The sequence below is a fragment of the Cryptomeria japonica genome, chromosome 3 (genome assembly GCF_030272615.1).
Source record: "Cryptomeria japonica chromosome 3, Sugi_1.0, whole genome shotgun sequence".
Lineage (NCBI taxonomy): Eukaryota > Viridiplantae > Streptophyta > Pinopsida > Cupressales > Cupressaceae > Cryptomeria > Cryptomeria japonica.
Genome location: NC_081407.1, coordinates 269,156,599 through 269,174,361, shown reverse-complemented (window position 1 = coordinate 269,174,361; position 17,763 = coordinate 269,156,599). Strand labels below are relative to the sequence as shown.

The 17,763-nt window shown below is 37.7% G+C and overlaps 1 protein-coding gene and 1 non-coding gene across 2 annotated transcripts; both read left to right on the top strand.

The window, feature by feature from the left end:
* Positions 1–5,580: 5,580 nt before the first annotated feature.
* Positions 5,581–7,749, top strand: LOC131053331 (uncharacterized). The gene is made up of 3 exons (XR_009371976.1): positions 5,581–5,815; positions 6,612–7,005; positions 7,144–7,749. It is a non-coding gene; the product is annotated as an uncharacterized LOC131053331 (transcript).
* A 789-nt stretch (positions 7,750–8,538) lies between these two features.
* Positions 8,539–16,385, top strand: LOC131874086 (uncharacterized). The gene is made up of 4 exons (XM_059217320.1): positions 8,539–8,545; positions 13,691–15,027; positions 15,136–15,471; positions 15,704–16,385. Exons 1-4 carry the CDS (start codon positions 8,539–8,541, stop codon positions 15,752–15,754), a joined length of 1,731 nt encoding a protein of 576 aa, XP_059073303.1. The 3' UTR covers positions 15,755–16,385.
* Positions 16,386–17,763: the final 1,378 nt, after the last annotated feature.

Genomic DNA, 17,763 nt, shown 5'->3' with positions numbered 1-17,763 from the left:
TGAACCCTAATTATAATCAAATCTTACCATAATTAAAACCTAACCATTACCTAGCCCTAAAATTAACTATAACCCTATAATTAATCATGATCATAATCAAACCATAAAACCAACCATAATCAAACTCTAAACCTAATCATAACCCTAATCAAACTATAATCCTAATCATAATCAAACCTTAACCCTAATAAAACCATAAACCTAACCAAACACTAATAATAATAAAATCATAAACCAATGCTACAATTCTCAACTTTTACCTCTTCTAGATCACCCAATGCTGCCACCAAATACATCTCATTCAAGAAATTTCATTCATACCCCTCGTCATGGAAGTCGTTGAAATCTTATTTCAAATTTTAATTTAGTGTTCTTAATTCCTTAAATGCCAATTACATGTTTCATCAAATTAGGAAAGTTGCTGGATTAAAATTTGTGCACAAGTTTCACCTAGAAGATTATTGGGTAGGTGCCAAGGATGATCTTGAGGTCAGGAAGAAGATGTTTTCCAAGCTACCCCTTGACACAATCAGAATAGGTGAAATAATTCAAGTGCTGGATCAGGTGAAAGAGGATACAAATGTTGTGCAGCCAGAGTTTGGAAAGGTTAAGGACCGGCCCATCTAGTTGCCGGATTGGTTAGAACCCGAGGTAGATGATTTAGACATTTTAGCTAGGGCGGTTTTGAAGTTCACCAGGTAGTGGGTTGATCGACATCTGAAGGCATTGAAGGATAAAAATGTCCACTTGAGTTACTAGTTAATGTGAAGTCTGGATTCCCACAGTGAGGCCACGGGGGGATCTTCACAAGCCCATGCTGAGGAAGGGGAAGTTCAACACAAGGAAGCTGAGCCTAGTAAAGCAAAGAGTGCTCCAAAGAGGCCCAGAACAATAAGAAAAAAGAAATTCAGCAAGATGTCCAGCAAGAAGAACCACCGCAGAAAAGGGTAAGATTGGAAGGGATTCAATCGTCGGCTAGCTCTTCCAATGTGCGGGAGGTGGAAATGTTTACACAAGAAAATCCAGCAAATCCGCCGCAGGGCAATCTTCTTGACAACGCTTCGGCACAAGATGTTCTCAAAATCAGTGCTTGACACAGGCCAAATCAGCCAAGGGTGCAAAGGCAAGAACTTTCCTCTCATCCAGAAGAGTCACGCCAGGATAGTTTTGTAGAAGCCATCCTTGGGGAGATGGAAGATGTTTCACAATTTCATGTGCAAATGGAAATTGAGGATCAATCAATTACCACTTCTAATTGGTTGAAGGATAGGTTGAGGAAGGAACCAGAAAAGGAAATTGATCCAGCACGGGAATTGGAAGAACTTTTGAAAAGAATAGATTAGCCAGCAAAGAAGAAATTGCGCCAAGTGATTATGTGATCAGAGAAATTGATTTAGGGCATGCTTCCATGATGCAGGCTGTGGAAGATTTTGAAGGATCTTCCTTGGCCATGAGAGAGAAGATGCTGAAAATGAAGAAAAAATGTAGAAGGCTGAAAAGTGAAAACAAGGCCTTGTGCGAATATGTCAAAAGCTTCAAACATTCGCTCAAGGAAGCAGATCCATCATTTGTTCCTCCTCTCCCTAAAGAGTTCATTGATAATGCTAAAACAATCAGGAAAGTAGCACAAGATGCCAAGGAATGGGTGGAGGACATCTTTGCTGCGGTTGAGAAATTTATTGAGGACTTAGCTCATCTCCATTCCAGACTTGTTGCCCTTTTGAATAGGATAGAGGTGGCGGATGGTCTATGGGAAGATGTTCACATTTATCAGTATTTGACCATTCCGCGACTCAAAGCCCTAATGAAAGTTCCGAAGCAAATGCTGATTGATGGGAAGGTGATTCAGGAAAATGAAATTTAAGACTTCTTGCAGTGGTTTTGTGCCATCTGCATCGGAAGGGGCCTTTGAGAGATTCAACATGGAGTCTTTAGTGTTGAAAAACTCAATCAAGAGAGTGCAAGAAGAAATCATCAACGTAGTTGAGGCTTGTTTGCAAAAAGGTTGGATGAGGGTGGAGTGATTGTGAATTTCCTAAGGACTCAATTGCATGAGTTCTTTTTTGTGGGATCGTTTTCCAAAGCCCACTTTGAAAATGTTTCTTTCTTTTCAAGCACTATGTGGAGGACATAGGAAATGGTGGCAGAGTGAGAAATTTTTCTATCCAAGAGCGAAGAAGAAATTACTTTGATGGCGTTCTAGATAGAAAGTATACCAAGTGTTTCCGTAGGAGAATTAGAAGCCGTCATCACCAAATTCATTGTGTATGCCATAAATGAGTGAGATAGTGGTCGTCCATTTTTGGATGAGGATCTTTTGACTAAGTGGCATAGTGGCGTACTTATTGCTGGAATATTTTGACCAAGTGGCAGCTGGGTCAACGCATGCAGAATTAATGGAGCATCTTTTGCATGTAAAACGGAAAGACCGTCGTCGGGTGGTTAGTTATCTCTACGAACGGTGACAAAGGCCACGTGATGTCCTTGTGAGTCACAGTCTCCTCAGTGCGCTGGCAAACCATCCCATACGTTCGATTCGTTAATATTCGTCGCTATGATTCACTCTGCTACGATAGGCTTGTGACGGGGTGGGTCCCAGGCCCATCATCAGTGGAAGTAGCATCCGAGTAGGAGGCGGAGCCCTACTATTCTAAAGGGAAATTTAGAAAGGCAAGTTGGCTAAGTTCCAGTTTCACCCGCTAAGAGGAAGCAACGGCTAAGGTGGAGGGCGTAAAGAGAGGAGCAGACCCAGTTTCAGTTGAATCAGCACCTGTTGATTGAGCCCCTACAATTCCATGGGCACCAGTTGGAGTTTAACCGGCATCCGTATAAGCAGCAGCGGAACTCGTGGCGAGGACGGATGATAAAGCAGCACCAAAGAATTTGAGTCAAACCAGTAGCAGAGGTAGCAGTAGTTTAAGTTTACTCAGCAACAAAGCAAGAAGCAGTTCCACCTTAAGTTTCATTTGCAAGGACATAGGGAGCAGGAGTTGGAGTTCATTCCACAGAGTCATAGCTTATTGCAGGGCCCGTTCGAGAGTAACTTGTTGATCCAGTTCAATAACCACCATTTGGAGTTTCTCCCGTTCTAGGGCCGTATGCAGAGCCTATGGTTTAAGGATCATTGCCCATAGCAGGATTTATCGCATCCTCTCCGGATCGAGAGGCAGAGTCATAGATTGGGACGGAAGCACAGACAACAGCAAGAAAAAGGCGTGGTAGGGAACAATCAACTCCATAAAGTGAGAAATTGAACGATCGAAACGACGACCTTACATATCGAGAATCACCAGTAGCATATTGAATTGACCGGGAAGCAACCAGCGCAGATACAGGGGCAGAACCTATTAATTAATAACCACTCCACATTTATGACATTATGGCAGATTCCTTCGCATGTAGCCGTCACAGGTAAAGATGGTGGAACATTTAAAACATCCTGGACGATTTTGCATGGCTGATATTCATTGCATATGGGTTAATTTGATGAAAGTGGTGCATTTAATGCACAAATGGATGACAATGTGGGCATTTAAAAATTAATTGTATATGGGTTTCATGGGCATTTATTGTAGATCATGTGTGGGGATTTTTTTGGGGGAAAACCCTAATTAGGGTTTGCATGTAGACTTGGCATGAAGCCTATATAAAGGGGTGACCCCCTCATTTGTAAGGGAGGAGAGATTGATTTTGAGATTGTTGCTATAAGTTTTGAAGCAGTTAACTTAATACATTGTTCAATTTGTTTGTGTATTCTTGTGTTGTTTTATGATTTGCATGGTCTCACTCTCGTCACTTAGATTAGATTTGCTTTAAAGTTGTTAGACGAACAAAATTTGATGAGATTGTTTATAGTGTAGACCCTTGCTCATACCTTTGGTTGGTAGCTGATTGTTATTAACTGTGGAAGGTTAGTCTGAGCTTTTTCTACGTGGAAACTTAACTTTGATCATCGGGTGAACAGTGTTCGTTGATGGTGTTCTTTAGTGTTCTGAAAATATTTTGCATAGCCTTTGAAGATTGCATTGCCTCTAGGTAGTTGTCTCCTTGTGGCGAAGCACAGTGTGGTTTGATCTCACTTGAGCAATCCTTGTCTCCTTGTTCTTGGCTCTAGATTAAGTTAGCCTAGCTTTCTAAACCCTTCCCTATTTACTTTCTGCAAATTTTAAACCCAAAAATTAAAAAAAAGAGCTCCCATAGATAAATCATTCACGAATTAAATTCCTTGAAGTTGCAAAATTGTCTAATCTTCTTTGAGTGTATGTAAGGCCCCTTGGATTACCGGTATATCACATTAGTCAACTAAGGCACGCCCGTTGCATGAAGGAACCTTGGAGTCAATTGTTTTAACTTCTCGCAATCTTAGCTTACAATCTCACTTTGATCAAGACGGAGTAAGGTGACCGTTGGTAACTTTATTCTGTGTTAGGCTCTGTCATAAAAAACATGTCAATAGGACCCACATTTGTGCTTTGAGCTTCACCAATTCTAATTTAAAAAATTCATTTTCTTTTCCTCCTTATTTCTTATTTTAGACTACTGGATATGAGTTTATTCTAGTTTATTTCAATAATGTTTATATTTCTGTGATGAGTTTTTTAACAAATTCTTGAGCTGTACTTATTGAACTTAACAGGGTTTTGAAAATGCAGATTCATTTTTTATGTACATCTTGTTTAGGGTTGTGAGCTGTGTTTAAGATAGATTCATAGAATATGGTAAGTTGAAGTTGCAAACCTTGATTGTGCATGGACATGGCACATTAAATTTGGGATTCTCTCAAATGCAACCCATATTTGTTACACAAAAACGTTGCAACTTGCCACATCTTTGCTGGGACATTGAGCTGCCTTACTGCAGAGAGTTTTCTAAGATCGAGTGGCTCTGGTTTTTTTTTGTGAACTTTGAGCTGGTGATCAATGTTGTTGGTGACCGAGGGATTGGATTCTAATCTTAATTGCAAGGTGGTGTTTTAATGTCATTTGTAAGTTTTAGTGCTCTTTGTTGGAGTAATGGCATTCACTTTCAATCAGGAATGTTTTGTAAGGCCACAATTCTATTGTTGTTTTTTTGCTGCTTATTTTTACTTTGCTGAGGTAAAAACTATTGCAACATGTGGCATTCTTCCTTGCTTTTGAAATCTCATATTCTCTGTCTTGTTCTTACAATAGGAATGCTATTCCATACCAATGGTAATAGAACTTAAAGTTTATATCTGCTTTCCTCTATCTGTGCATGCATTTGTGTGCTAGAGGATGAGTGAAAATGATAGGGATGAATCTCCCTCTTTTGTGTGCTTGATAAACTTAATAAATCAAATATTTAGTGGAGAACTTATTATTAGACATGCTTATGTATATTCACGAGCATGAGTGAAATTGTGAACATAATTACCTTGCCCTTGGCAAGTGAATCTTGTTTCTTGGATTTTCTTTGTAGAAATAAAGAACTTCCAGTCTTTATAAGTTTATATGACTTAAGTAGTGTGGTTTTTTATCTAAAGTTTTGAGACTGATTTGGATGGTTCAATTGAAGCAGGATCCTTTTGTGGAGAAACTGTGGCAATGGTAGTCATAAAGGATAAATGGATCTTTATCTTTAAAATTACCTGAAGCTTTTTGTATAGACACTACATTTGCATGCATTATGGACCCTGACACTGAGAGACAGTTAGCAGCATCGATCATGGAGGAAGCAAAAATGTTACGACTACAAGCTGATAAAGAAGGTGTGCATGCTTATCTAGCCAAACCAAAGGTTCGAGGACGACCCAATTCACAGTTTCTAACTGCAACAGTGTGTGGTGTCCAACAAGGTTTGTCATCATTCACCTGATGCCCTTAAGGATGGCTGTGTTTTGAGTATTTGTCTGCCATTGTATGAGCAGCAGTTTCATGTTGATTAAAGACCCTTTTTTTGTTTCTGTTAGTATAAATCCATTTTTCAATTATGACATGGTTTTGTCTCTATAATTCTTCTTACCCATATGCATCCACTTTCTTGTACTGAAGCACTTTATTTTCTCCATAGCTATCATTAGTAACTTAGTTGCATAATATGTCTTTGACCAGATCTAATTGTATTATTCAGAACTATGAACCAAGATAAAGTCCAGTTTTCAGATGATTACGTAACTTTGTTTTATTTGCAAACTGTGTCAGTGTGTCTACCTTTTGAACCCTCTTATAACATTTCACTATATCCTTAAGGTTCCCTTTTCTTCGTAAGTTGGCTATAAGTGGGTGAAAAGAAGAAGAAAATATAACGAGGTTGCTTGTTTGATCTCCTTTTTCTGCAGTACTGTTTTGAGTTTATCAAGGGACTATAACTTAACCAAAAGTTGTTTGATGGTGTATAAATGCAAGATTTGTTAGTGAATTACCTTGCTTATATTTCTCAGGTACTATTTTATAACGCTTTTCGAGCTCAATGCTTTATTTATTTTTTTCTACTCTCTTTTGCTCCATTATATCAAATGAAATTTGGTTTTGGTTTGAACTTTGTCTTGGATATTTGTTTGCATTTTCTACTCTCTTTTGCTCCATTATATCAAAGCAAATTTGGTTTTGGTTTGAACTTTGTCTTCAATATTTGTTTGTATGCAATTGCAGCTAACCGCATGGCAGATGTAAATGAAATGTGGCGCCTTTGGGAAAAGGAATTGGAACTTGAGTGACGAATGCATCAGAACCAATCATTTAAATATCAGAAAAATATGCCATCCGAGAGTTCAGAGCATAGGATGCAGGATTCAAAGTGTAAAGCGTATTCAAGTTCTAAAGAGGTCAAGGGCTGCAAAAAGGAGTTCAGTAGCTCAGAAATTTCTCATTCTTCTGATTTGTCAGACAGTTCTGAAGACGAGCAATACTATTCAGCTAAGAGGAAAAAGGTTTGTGAGAATGCAATAGATTCAGATGATTCAGCACATGACTGCCAAATGCATCATTGTGGCCTTAGGAATGAAGGCCTATGTGATGAAGAAATTGAAGCCTTCTTACGGTCAAGGTCTGTACTCTGTAGCATGTCTTCTCACAATGATTGTTTTTAGAGGATTGTTTCATAAGAATGTTCAGTGTTACTCTGGCCATTACTGGAGATATGTTCATTTTAACTGATTGAAGAAAACATTGTTGTGAATCACAGAGCCAAACGAGGTAGGGGAGTTGTAGGATCTCGGATGGATGAACGAGGTCCCTACCTCATGTCTTCTGCAGGGGAATCATCCTTGACAGGGCCTTCAGAGGTTCGAGTAAAGGAGGACTGGGAGCAGCGTATTGTTGGACCAAGCATGCCATCTTCCAGCAGGACTGATGTTGCTCTTGCAGCTTCGGATAAAATTAATAGTAAGAATTCTAGAAATAAAGAGAGCAAAGAAAAATGGAAACGGCATTCAAGAATGCAAAGTGATGCGGATGGAAAGAGCAAGTTCAAAAAATCAAAGAAAAAGCATGGAAAAGGAATCAAAGTTAAAAAGGAAAAAAGCAAAAAGAAGAAAAGGAAGAAGAAAGTGGATGAGGAATGAATTAGTGATTTTTTGTTATGGTTTCTGTTTTCTATGTTATTTGTGTTATTACTTTGGTTGTGTTTGCCAGCAGAAAAAGTGTGAATATGTTGTGATCCATATTGATTGTTGCATTTTTTAAGTGTGTTTGAATACTGTTTGCAAATGACTGTATTCCTTTGGCTTAAGAATAGTTATTATTATGTATTAATTTTTAAATTTGAAATCTGAATGCTTTGTTGCTAGTAGGATGCTTTTGTTTGGAAACTTTGAAGTGAGCCTAACACCTTTGCCATACTTTTTCAGATACCTTCACCTTACGAAGAAAGTTGATTCTCTTGTAATATTGAATTGCTAACATCTGGGTTTGTTACAGAAGATTAATTGTTATGGTGTGGAAAAATGGATGGTTCAGCACCAAATCTTATCAATTTGTAATGATTCTAGTGAGATTACACTTAAAAGAAAATTTAAGCTTTAATGATCTTTTAGGCTATAAAATACAGCTTAAGAAAATGATTACAAACTTGCATACTATGAATTCTAGTAAGGAGTGTATATATTCCAACTTAACACAATCAATGCATGTTGGGAGATTGTGACTGCTGATTTGGAGGGGGCGCCTCACAAAATAATAATGCCGATTTGCGACCTCATTCTCTTCACTATTGCCTAACTTCAACTTGACTCCATGTCTGTAATGCATCCCTACCTTATGTAGAATCTTGTTCATACCATTCAAGTTAGAATGTGAGAGTTCTGAATCTCCTTTTTTCTCTCTTTTCCTTCTTTTGGGATTAGTATGTTATATATGCTTTGGCTATTAACCTTCCACTCCTTTTGTTACACCTAAATCTCTTAATGAGTCAACTATTGATTAATCACAAATGCATGCCTTTGCTGGTTGGCTGTGTTATTAATTTCAAGTGCCCATAGTTTACTTCTTATTTTGATTTTTAGTTCTAATTTTCCTTAAAAAGAAGACTTAAGGTAGGGTTTAATTTTGCAATGAAAGGTGGGTCACACAACACATCCGAATGGCAGGTAAGGATATATTTGATCTATTTAAGCTATATGAATCTTTCTAGCGTTGAAAAAACTTGTGCTATCAGGCTTGTTCTTATTTTCTTAAAGCGCATGTTGCTTTGAATCTGCCAATTTCAATTGCTAAATTGCTCATAACGCCATCACAAAACCATATTGTACATATTATGCAAACATGACATGGCATCTGCGGGGAAAGTGCCACTTATCATACAACAATGTCCAAATTTGGTGCTTAAAAGTTGCCATTGTCCTGGGTGTCTCCACAAAACTGACAATATTTGATGAACTCTGTATGCATTTCTTTTGTAAGATGTGTTCAGTGTTTTTATGCTTTTAGTGATGAACCCGGTTGTTTTCCTTTCTTAGATCAACAAGATATGAATGATTCCTTATCCCTATTTATTGACAATTGCATTGCATCGAAAATGATAGAATCAAAGTGGCAATTAAATAAGATAAGTATTTACTATTGATATATGAAAGACGTTGTGGGCTCTTTCAGCAAGATGTGCTTTTGATGTATGAAATATAACATGCATTGCATATTTGTCAAGTAGGGAACTTGAGTAACATATTTTATCTTACTGAGGAAACCCTAGGCCTCCCCGATGAGCTTAAAAAATCACTCAGCATCTGCTCTCTTATTTTTCTGGTGGCAGACTATTCGACGAAATTTCTACTTTGCTCTCTTGATGAGAGTTTGTATGCAACCAAATCAACTTGCTAAATTCTTTGCCAATCTATCTGGCTGATAGCTCTCTTATTGGTAGCTCTGAAGACAGTCAGAATAGGCATCATTTTCTGGTACAGCTTCTGTGCTTGACTGCAAATCTCTTCTCTGTCTTCTTCTTCTGCATCATATATTTCATTGGTTGATCTTCAGTGTGCTGCCCTTGCTCATTGATTATGTGGTTGCTTCTCCATGCCAAAATATGGACTTCCTAGTTTGTCTTGCTTCTCCATGCCAAAAAGTGCATTTTCTAGTCTGTCTTGCTTCTCCATGCCAAAATGTGCATTTCCTAGTTTGTCAGTCACTGGTGTGTAATTTCTGCATATATTCTACTAATAAGGTTTTATACATGAGGCAAAATTGAGAAGTAACATATAGAGTCCCTTTGTTAAAAGACTTTATACTTGAGGGAATATTGGGAAGTAACACATACAGTTTTCTTGTTAAGGGACTCTGAATTTTAAGAACTCAAATAGCTTGTCATTCATGCTCTTACTAGACAACTGTATGGTGAGAAAAGTCCAATGTCTCTGGAAATTAATTAAAGGGGTGCCCCCTGTTGAAGCTTTGGGATAATCTCTGCCATACTAGGTAATCAAATCTGGGGACCAACATGATATGACTGAATGGCCTTACTTTTGCATTTTGCCGCCCTTAGCTACAAAAGAAATTTGTATCACATTGAAGTTCTGTATATATATATTTAGTCTATAGTATTTTGAGTTTTCATTTCTTAAATAATGTATGCATTAATATTTTGGAATGGAAACAACTAAATGTTTTTGGGCAAAACGTTTTCTCTCAAAAAGGTTCAAACAATTAAAATTTGCCTGAAATTGTTGCCCCCTACATGGCAGCATTGGTTTCGGTCAAAAAATTATGACTGAAATTAACTTGGGTAAAACAAATTCGCCTGGAGCATGAGAATATATTCTCATAGTCCAACACTGTATAGGTAGGCTCCCCACTTCACAATGGGGTAGGACCTTGCCTCTCTTCAAATTACTTTTGTGATAAAAAAATTTAAAAAATATTGTGGCGCTGTTTATCGTGATCTCATATGTGGCACTACATTTCCAAGCATCTAATTCTTTTGCCGCAAACTTTAATTGATGGCCTGGATATGCCAGTACCGTAAATTGGATCATGCTTTACGAATAGCCAAAATCTCTGTTGGAAAAGACATTTAGCAAAGCGGATGTTGGAAAGTGTGTGTTTACCATAGGAATAGGAATGGGGCAATCCATCATTGGGAAAGGAGCTGGAATCATTGATAGTACCACCAACTACTAATGCACATGGTTGGTGAGAATTATTCTACTTGCTATTGTGAAAAATGAAAGGCCTGATTTGGAGAGTTGAGAGCTGCTCTCTGCGTGATGGCAAATTTGTTTTAGGGGAAATAAAGATAGGGAGATGAAACCATGCAGAAAATAGCATGTAAATCATAATTGTGGAAGCTGAGTTGGCAGAAATAGAGTTTTCCATATGGCTCACTCCGACCAATGGAAAGTATTGGGACACTAAGAATTTTTGGGAGTTGGAATGATAGAAAATTTTAAATGCATGGAGGCTTGAACTATTAGTTTATATGTTCTTCGTGTTTTCTATCTTTTTTGAAATAGCTTTCCTTTCTTGACTAAGAATACCCTGCCTGCTTAATTCCCCTTATCGCATCCCCTTAATCTGACCCCTTAACTCCACTAAAGCAGTCACCTTATTATTTCCTGCCTGCTGGAACTATAGTGGAGGCCCAAACTATTAAAGGGTGATTAAATGTTTGCTATCTGACCAATGGAATCGTTGGGATTTGTTACATATATATCATTTTATAAATATGCAATGTACAAGTTGCATAATTTTTTTTTTGCTTGGCATTCAGACGGTGTGCAGAGGCGTTCACAGAAATCAAGCTAAGAGAACGCATGGTAAGCAAGGTCTTGGGCAGGGGAAACAAGGTCTCGGGGGTTGTGAATTCTTGAGAATCTCTGTAGACTGTAGGTTCCAGTTGGCAGTTAGGGTTCGAGTTGTACTTGCATGCTGCTCTTAGATGGCAATAATGGGAGAGATTTAGAAGAAATACATTTATGCTTTCAACAATGGTTAGTTGTTTTATTTGGAAACAAACATGGTTCAGGTGAGCTTATCTTCTCCTATCTGAAGCACCAGACCTGAGCAGCTTGTTCATCTGGGAACCTTCATGACCCAGAAAATTCACCTTTCCTGGTCTTCCAGGGAGAAGGAAATGGAGGTGTAGGCAGTAGGGATCCTATCCTATTCTCAGAAGTATTGGTAGCCGACTGATCCACTTCTGCTCTTACCCATTCCATATGCAGCCCAGGGGTTTTTACTGTGGAGAGGTGTAAAAGACATGTAATAGATGTTGTCCATGCTCTGCACGCATTAAAATGTTTGTTCCAATGGCTTATATTGCTTGACTGAAAAGTTGAAAATCTTCTCATGACCTGTAAGAGTAGGTAATGCATTCATACGACTTTTTCCATTCTATTTCAGCCTGTAAATGCATCTAAATATGTTTCACTTGTAGTTCATTTGTTCTCCTTCCCTAGACCTGCAGGCATTGTCCCATGTCTCTTGTCTGATATTGCATTATATTTAATCTAGAAGTGATAATATCTTGTTCCAACAACTTGAAATTCGTACTTGCTTATAAATATTTACTGGTAATGCTGCAAGACCACATTTCTTTGAGGTATTCTGTCAAACAGTTCACATACCTTGCTGCCCCAAAACATTTTGCATGCATGTCTGCTAGAGTTGCTTAGCTGGTCTAGTATACTTCTTGAAAAGCTGCCTTTGCATATGAATACAAATTTCCTTATTTTGTATCAACATTTACTGATCCATTTTGTCAAACAATTGTCATGATAGCTCTATGTTCATATTTTACATAAATGTATACTAAGACATTATGTCAGACAGTTTGCATGCATTTCTTCAAATCATTTGGTAAAATAATTCAGAGGGCAAAAAATGTAAATTAAGTTTTATAAAACTTTTCCAAAAAGAGAAGAAATTGTAGTCATGATCACTACCATGTTTGAGATGTTTCAAAGAACATTCATACCTATGTATCAACCCTTCCATTCTAGACTAGGCATGGGGGAGTCCATTCTTATTAACCTGCCAAAGCATTGTAATTACTTGGAGATTGCCAAACACTTTTTCAGTAATCTATTCGTTTGAATTCTTGTATTCTTCTACAAGTTGCATGCATGTTTTTAATGATATTTGCAGTTTCAACATCTCTTAGAAATAATTTTGTATGAATTCTTTTCAAATCTGTAAAACTACACTACCCATATCACTTTCATTTATAGGGGTGTGAGCTGCATTGCATACCAATTCTGGATTACCCTCTCTGGCTTTGGTAGTAATCTACTGTCAGTTTTTTGGGTTAGGGTATGTCTTGTCTCTAACACTTGTCTATCATACTTGTATCTATTACTGAGTTCCATTGACCTATTTTAATCACGTCTACAAGGTTGTATCCCCGAGTTCCAATTCACCTGCTTTGATCGCTCATGGATATTGGTATAGTTCCTTTCTTGATTGCTTAAAATTCCATCACTTCTCGTAATTTACAAATTTTATTTCCCATTTCAAATCTTGTATAGCTTCATATAAATTATTTTTAATTTGATAGAAAAAAGCTATTGGGATAATGTTGGGTATAAAACAATTAAATTAGTCCTATTCTTCTGTCCCATATATTTTAAGGTTGCATATTGCAGAAATACCTTGGCAACATAGATAAATTAGATTACTTCAATTTAACAGAACTGTCCAGATTTTAATGAATTAACAACAATATTTTCATTTACTTTGTCCATATTCCAATGGATTTAAGTAACTTTATAGCATCAAAGAGGTGGATAGAGTATTTGAAAACTAGTGGTCTATTCATGCTCATGAGCATAGTTTTAAAACTCGGCGACTCGCCGCGGACTCGCCACGGACTCGCACGAGTCTTTTGCTCGGACTCGGGAGTCTTTCGGAAGGACTCGTAGGCCCAGAAAAGACGCACGTGATGGGTTAAAAGTGACTTTTTTTTTGTTTTTCACTTCATTTTTATTTTTGTTTGGTTTTAGCAGGTTTGTAGGGTTTGAAGGAGTAGAGGGAAGAAGAAAAAATCAGAGAGAGAGATCTAGGTAAGGATTTTTTCTCTTTCTTTTTTTTTCATTTGAATCATTTCATTGTTTTGAAACTCAAAAAAATCTTGAAAAACAAGGGGATATGCTGCCAAATTTTTTTCTATTTTCTTTTCTAAGTTATTTTATCATTTTTTTTTCTTGTTTTTGAATGCTATTTTTTCCAAATGATTCATTGTCATATTTTTTGTTGATTTTCCATAAAACCCTGCTGAATTTTTTTTTTTCATGTTAAAGCAGCAAGGGCAAGTTCAACTCCAAGGGCAACCCCAAGGTCAGGAAGACAAAGAGATAAAGCATGGAAATATGGGATTGCAGGAAGCAAAAAGGGGGAGGTCACTTGCACCGAATGCACAAAATGGATGACTGGTGGAATCAATAGATTAAAATACCACCTTGCACAAATACCTGGATATGGTGTGGAGGCATGCCCCAAATCAACTCCTGAAATTATTAGAGAGATGAAGGCCATTCTTGCTGAGAATGATATGCATAAGGAAGAAAGGCAAAAAACAAGAGAAGCCATGGCAGCTGTAATGAATCCCACATTGTCCACTTCGGGTCCCATTGGTCACACTCGGGGTCGTCAGTCACTTTCATCTTTTGGTGACAATGAGGGTGAGGCTAGTGGCACTCCTGTTAGATCAAACCCTAATTTTTTTGTACCACACAATGTTCTAGGTGCACAACCTTCACTTGAAGGTACAGGATGGAATAAAGAGAAGCATCAACAAGCACGGATAGCAGCTTCAAACTTTTGGTTTTACAATAATCTATCTTTCAATGCAGCAAACAATGTGTATTGGGAAGGTTTTGTTAATGCAGTAATAGTTGCGGGTAAGGGGTTTAAGGCCCCAACAGGTCATGACTTCAGTGGGCCATTGCTAGAGAAAGCTGTGAAAAATACACAAGGTGTGGTTGATGATCAAAAAAGGTATTGGAAGAGAAAAGGATGCAGCATTTTATCTGATGGATGGATAGATGGATGGAATAGGACTCTTCTCAACTTCTTGGTGGCTTCAAATGGTGCAATGGTATTCATAAAGTCTGTTGATGCCTCAAATGAAATAAAAAATGCAAAGACTTTGTGTAATTTGTTGGATGGTGTGGTCCAGGAAGTTGGAGTTGAGAATGTTGTCCAAATTATCACGGACAACGCAGTTGCATATGTATTTGCAGGTAGAATGCTTATGGAGAGGCATCCTTCGATTACATGGAGTCCTTGTGCTGCACATTGCTTGGACTTGGTGCTAGAGGACATTGGGAAGATTGGATGGGTGAAGAAGGTGGTTGAAGATGCAAGAAGTGTCACCAAATTCATCTACAACCATACTTGGGTGCTTGCTTTGATGAGAAAACACACAAATGGCAAGGACCTTGTGCGACCTGGAGTGACACGATTTGCTAGCCACTTCATCACTTTGCAGAGCATTCTTAGTGCCATTCCTCATCTTAAGCAGATGTTTGTGTCAAATGCTTGGTTGGGGTCTGCATACTCCAAAAGACCTGAAGCAGAGAAGATTGTGAGCATTGTTTTTGATGAAGGGTTCAATAAAAGTGGAGAGGAGTTGACTACGGTAAGTAACAAACACAAAAGTAAAGTTTATACAATCTTGTCTATTTGCTGATTTTATTTTTTAGGGGTTGATTTTGTACTAATTTAAAATTTGTTTTCATTTTTTTAGGTGACAGAACCTTTGGTAAGGGTTCTTCGTATGGTGGATGGAGAGGGCATGCCGATGGGTTTCATTTATGAGGCCATGGATAGGGCCAAAGAGGCCATTTCACATTACTATCGTAGAAATACAATAAAATGTGAAATCCTTTGGCGCATCATTGATCGTAGGTGGACAAACCAACTCCACCAACCAATACATGCCTTCGCCTACTTTTTGAACCTGAAATTCTACTTCTCTGATTCATTTAGGGCTGATGAGGAGGTCATGGCAGGTGTTATTACATGCATTGATAAGATGACACCTGATCCCAAGTTGAGAGACAAGGTTCTTGATAAGTTGGAGGTGAGATTTGACATTTGCAATTGCTCTATCTTTATTTATGAATTCGGAAATGTTCATTATTGAATTTGAGCTTGACACTTTGAGTATCTATTTCTGAATTTGGAAATGTTCATTGTTCAAGATCTACAAAAGTGCAGAGGGGAGACTCTTCTCATCACAACTAGCAATTGATAGGAGAGGAAAACAACAACTAGGTTTTCTCAATTCTAATATTTCTAAATGTTTTTTGTAGATTTATGGTGGGAGAATTATGGTGCTGACATGCCTAATCTTCAAAAGATAGCTATCCGTGTTTTGTCTCAGCCATGCAGTGCTTCTGGGTGTGAACGAAATTGGAGTGTATTTGAGAGCATTCACACAAAGAAGAGAAATAGATTGTCACAAAAGCGGCTCAATGATCTAGTCTTTGTTCGGTACAACCTTCGCCTTCAAGTTAGATAGGTGGAGGGTGTTTCACATGAGGCCATTGACTTGGAAATTGATCCATATGGTGATTGGACCATGAATGAACAAAATGATGGTGACGATGTCCTCCTTACCGAAGAAGAAATTGCAAAAATAGAGAGAGGAGCAGCACAAGATGCAGAAGGAGCAAGATCGGATGAAATGGAGGATGAAGATGAGGACAAAGATGAGGACTTTGACTTTGAAGAAGAATCATCTCACCATTTAGATACCACAACACCCACTGCTACTACTTCTAGCTCAAGGCCTGAAAAATTGAGCTATATTAGGAAAAATACAAAGAGGAAGATGTAGTCTTCTCTTTGGTTTGTTCATTCACATTGTTGTTTTTCACATTTGGAGTTGGACTTGGACATATCATTATATGTAATTTTGTGAACATTTATATACTTATGCTGCCATTATGGTATTATACATTTTAGAGTTGAAAGTTGAAACTTGAATATGCTGCAAAACTTGAATATGCTGCCATGAATGATGAAATTTCAAATATTGCATGTTTGTAGATCATATGACATGTGTAATGTTTCAATTATGGCACTTATGTTCTCTAAATGCATTAATTTCTTTATGTTTTTTTTGTAAAACTACGGTTTTTTTGCCGAGTCTTTCGCGAGTCTTTCACGAGTCCGAGTCTGAGTCCAAATTTTTGGCTTGCCGAGTCCGAGATTTTCAACTATGCTCATGAGAGATGAGTTCTTGTGTTACAACTCATTAAACATGGGCCAAGTTAGATTCACCCAAGAGTATGTAGCTGAATCCTGAAAAGCTATATCATATAATCTAATGCACTGTGAAAAGACCACTATAAAAATTTATGGGATTAATGATTCTGCATGAATAACAGAATATCAACTAAGAAGTAAAACTAATAGAAAGTGGCTTCAAGGTTTATAACTTTTTTTTAATTGAATACCTTCAACATCCTGTTGGTACCATATGCATGGAGGATAGACCTTCTTTTGTTGGGGGTCAAGGATTGAGAGTTATACATTTTGCTAAATTTGTCTGGGACTATTTTCATTACACAATCGGCCAAGCCTTGCTTTTTTTGGCCTAGAGTCTATTTTTGAGTATTTGGATCGACAGTAAAAGGTTTCAGGAAACTGGGTAATAATTTATAAAAATCTTAGCTAGAAGACTCACATGGACTTGGGGCTACTTGTGAGTCAAATGAAACCATGCTGATCCTTCAAGGTTTCCTTGCTAGTACTGTTCTGTATAGTTGCTGTGACTTGCCCAAGTTTTATCAAAAACATGCAATTTTTACAGTCTGATTTGTGATTTTTTTTGATCCGTATCTGATTTATGATTTTTATATTCCATAAATTATAAAGGCTTTTTTGCAGATTGCAAACAGTTATGAAGGTTTTTAAAGCTGCATGGGGTGTCTGACTCTGAACATCCCTCCACAGCTGTGAATGAGGCTTTTACTGTCCTGAGTGAAGGGACAGTGCTGAAAGTTTTTTACAATACGGGCAGGATGGCATCATTTCTCAGTCACAGGCAGAAGGAAATTCAGATGACAGAGTAAGAAGGGGCTCCAAAAGGAATATGATGCAGAGGTGCTCCCTCGAGCATTTGATTTCAAAACTTAAAATACTCAAGACAGTAACAGAGACAACAATAAAATATAATTTATTTCTTCAAATGTGCAAACCCAATATTTACAGTCCTGGCCTCTCAGTGGCCTTTCTATCTGTACAATTTTGATACCAATTGGTGCAAAGCAACTCTTTATAAACTCAGACCATGCAGCCAATTAATGTTAAGTTTGTCTTGGACTGTAATCCCTATTCCACGCAAGTTCTCTATTTCACCCTCTCA

Bases quoted from the DNA above. Each gene is read 5' to 3' on its own strand.
- LOC131874086 (XM_059217320.1), top strand. The intron at 15,028-15,135 runs GTAAGTAACAAA...TCATTTTTTTAG, and splicing joins GTGGAGAGGAGTTGACTACG to GTGACAGAACCTTTGGTAAG. The intron at 15,472-15,703 runs GTGAGATTTGAC...TGTTTTTTGTAG, and splicing joins AGGTTCTTGATAAGTTGGAG to ATTTATGGTGGGAGAATTAT.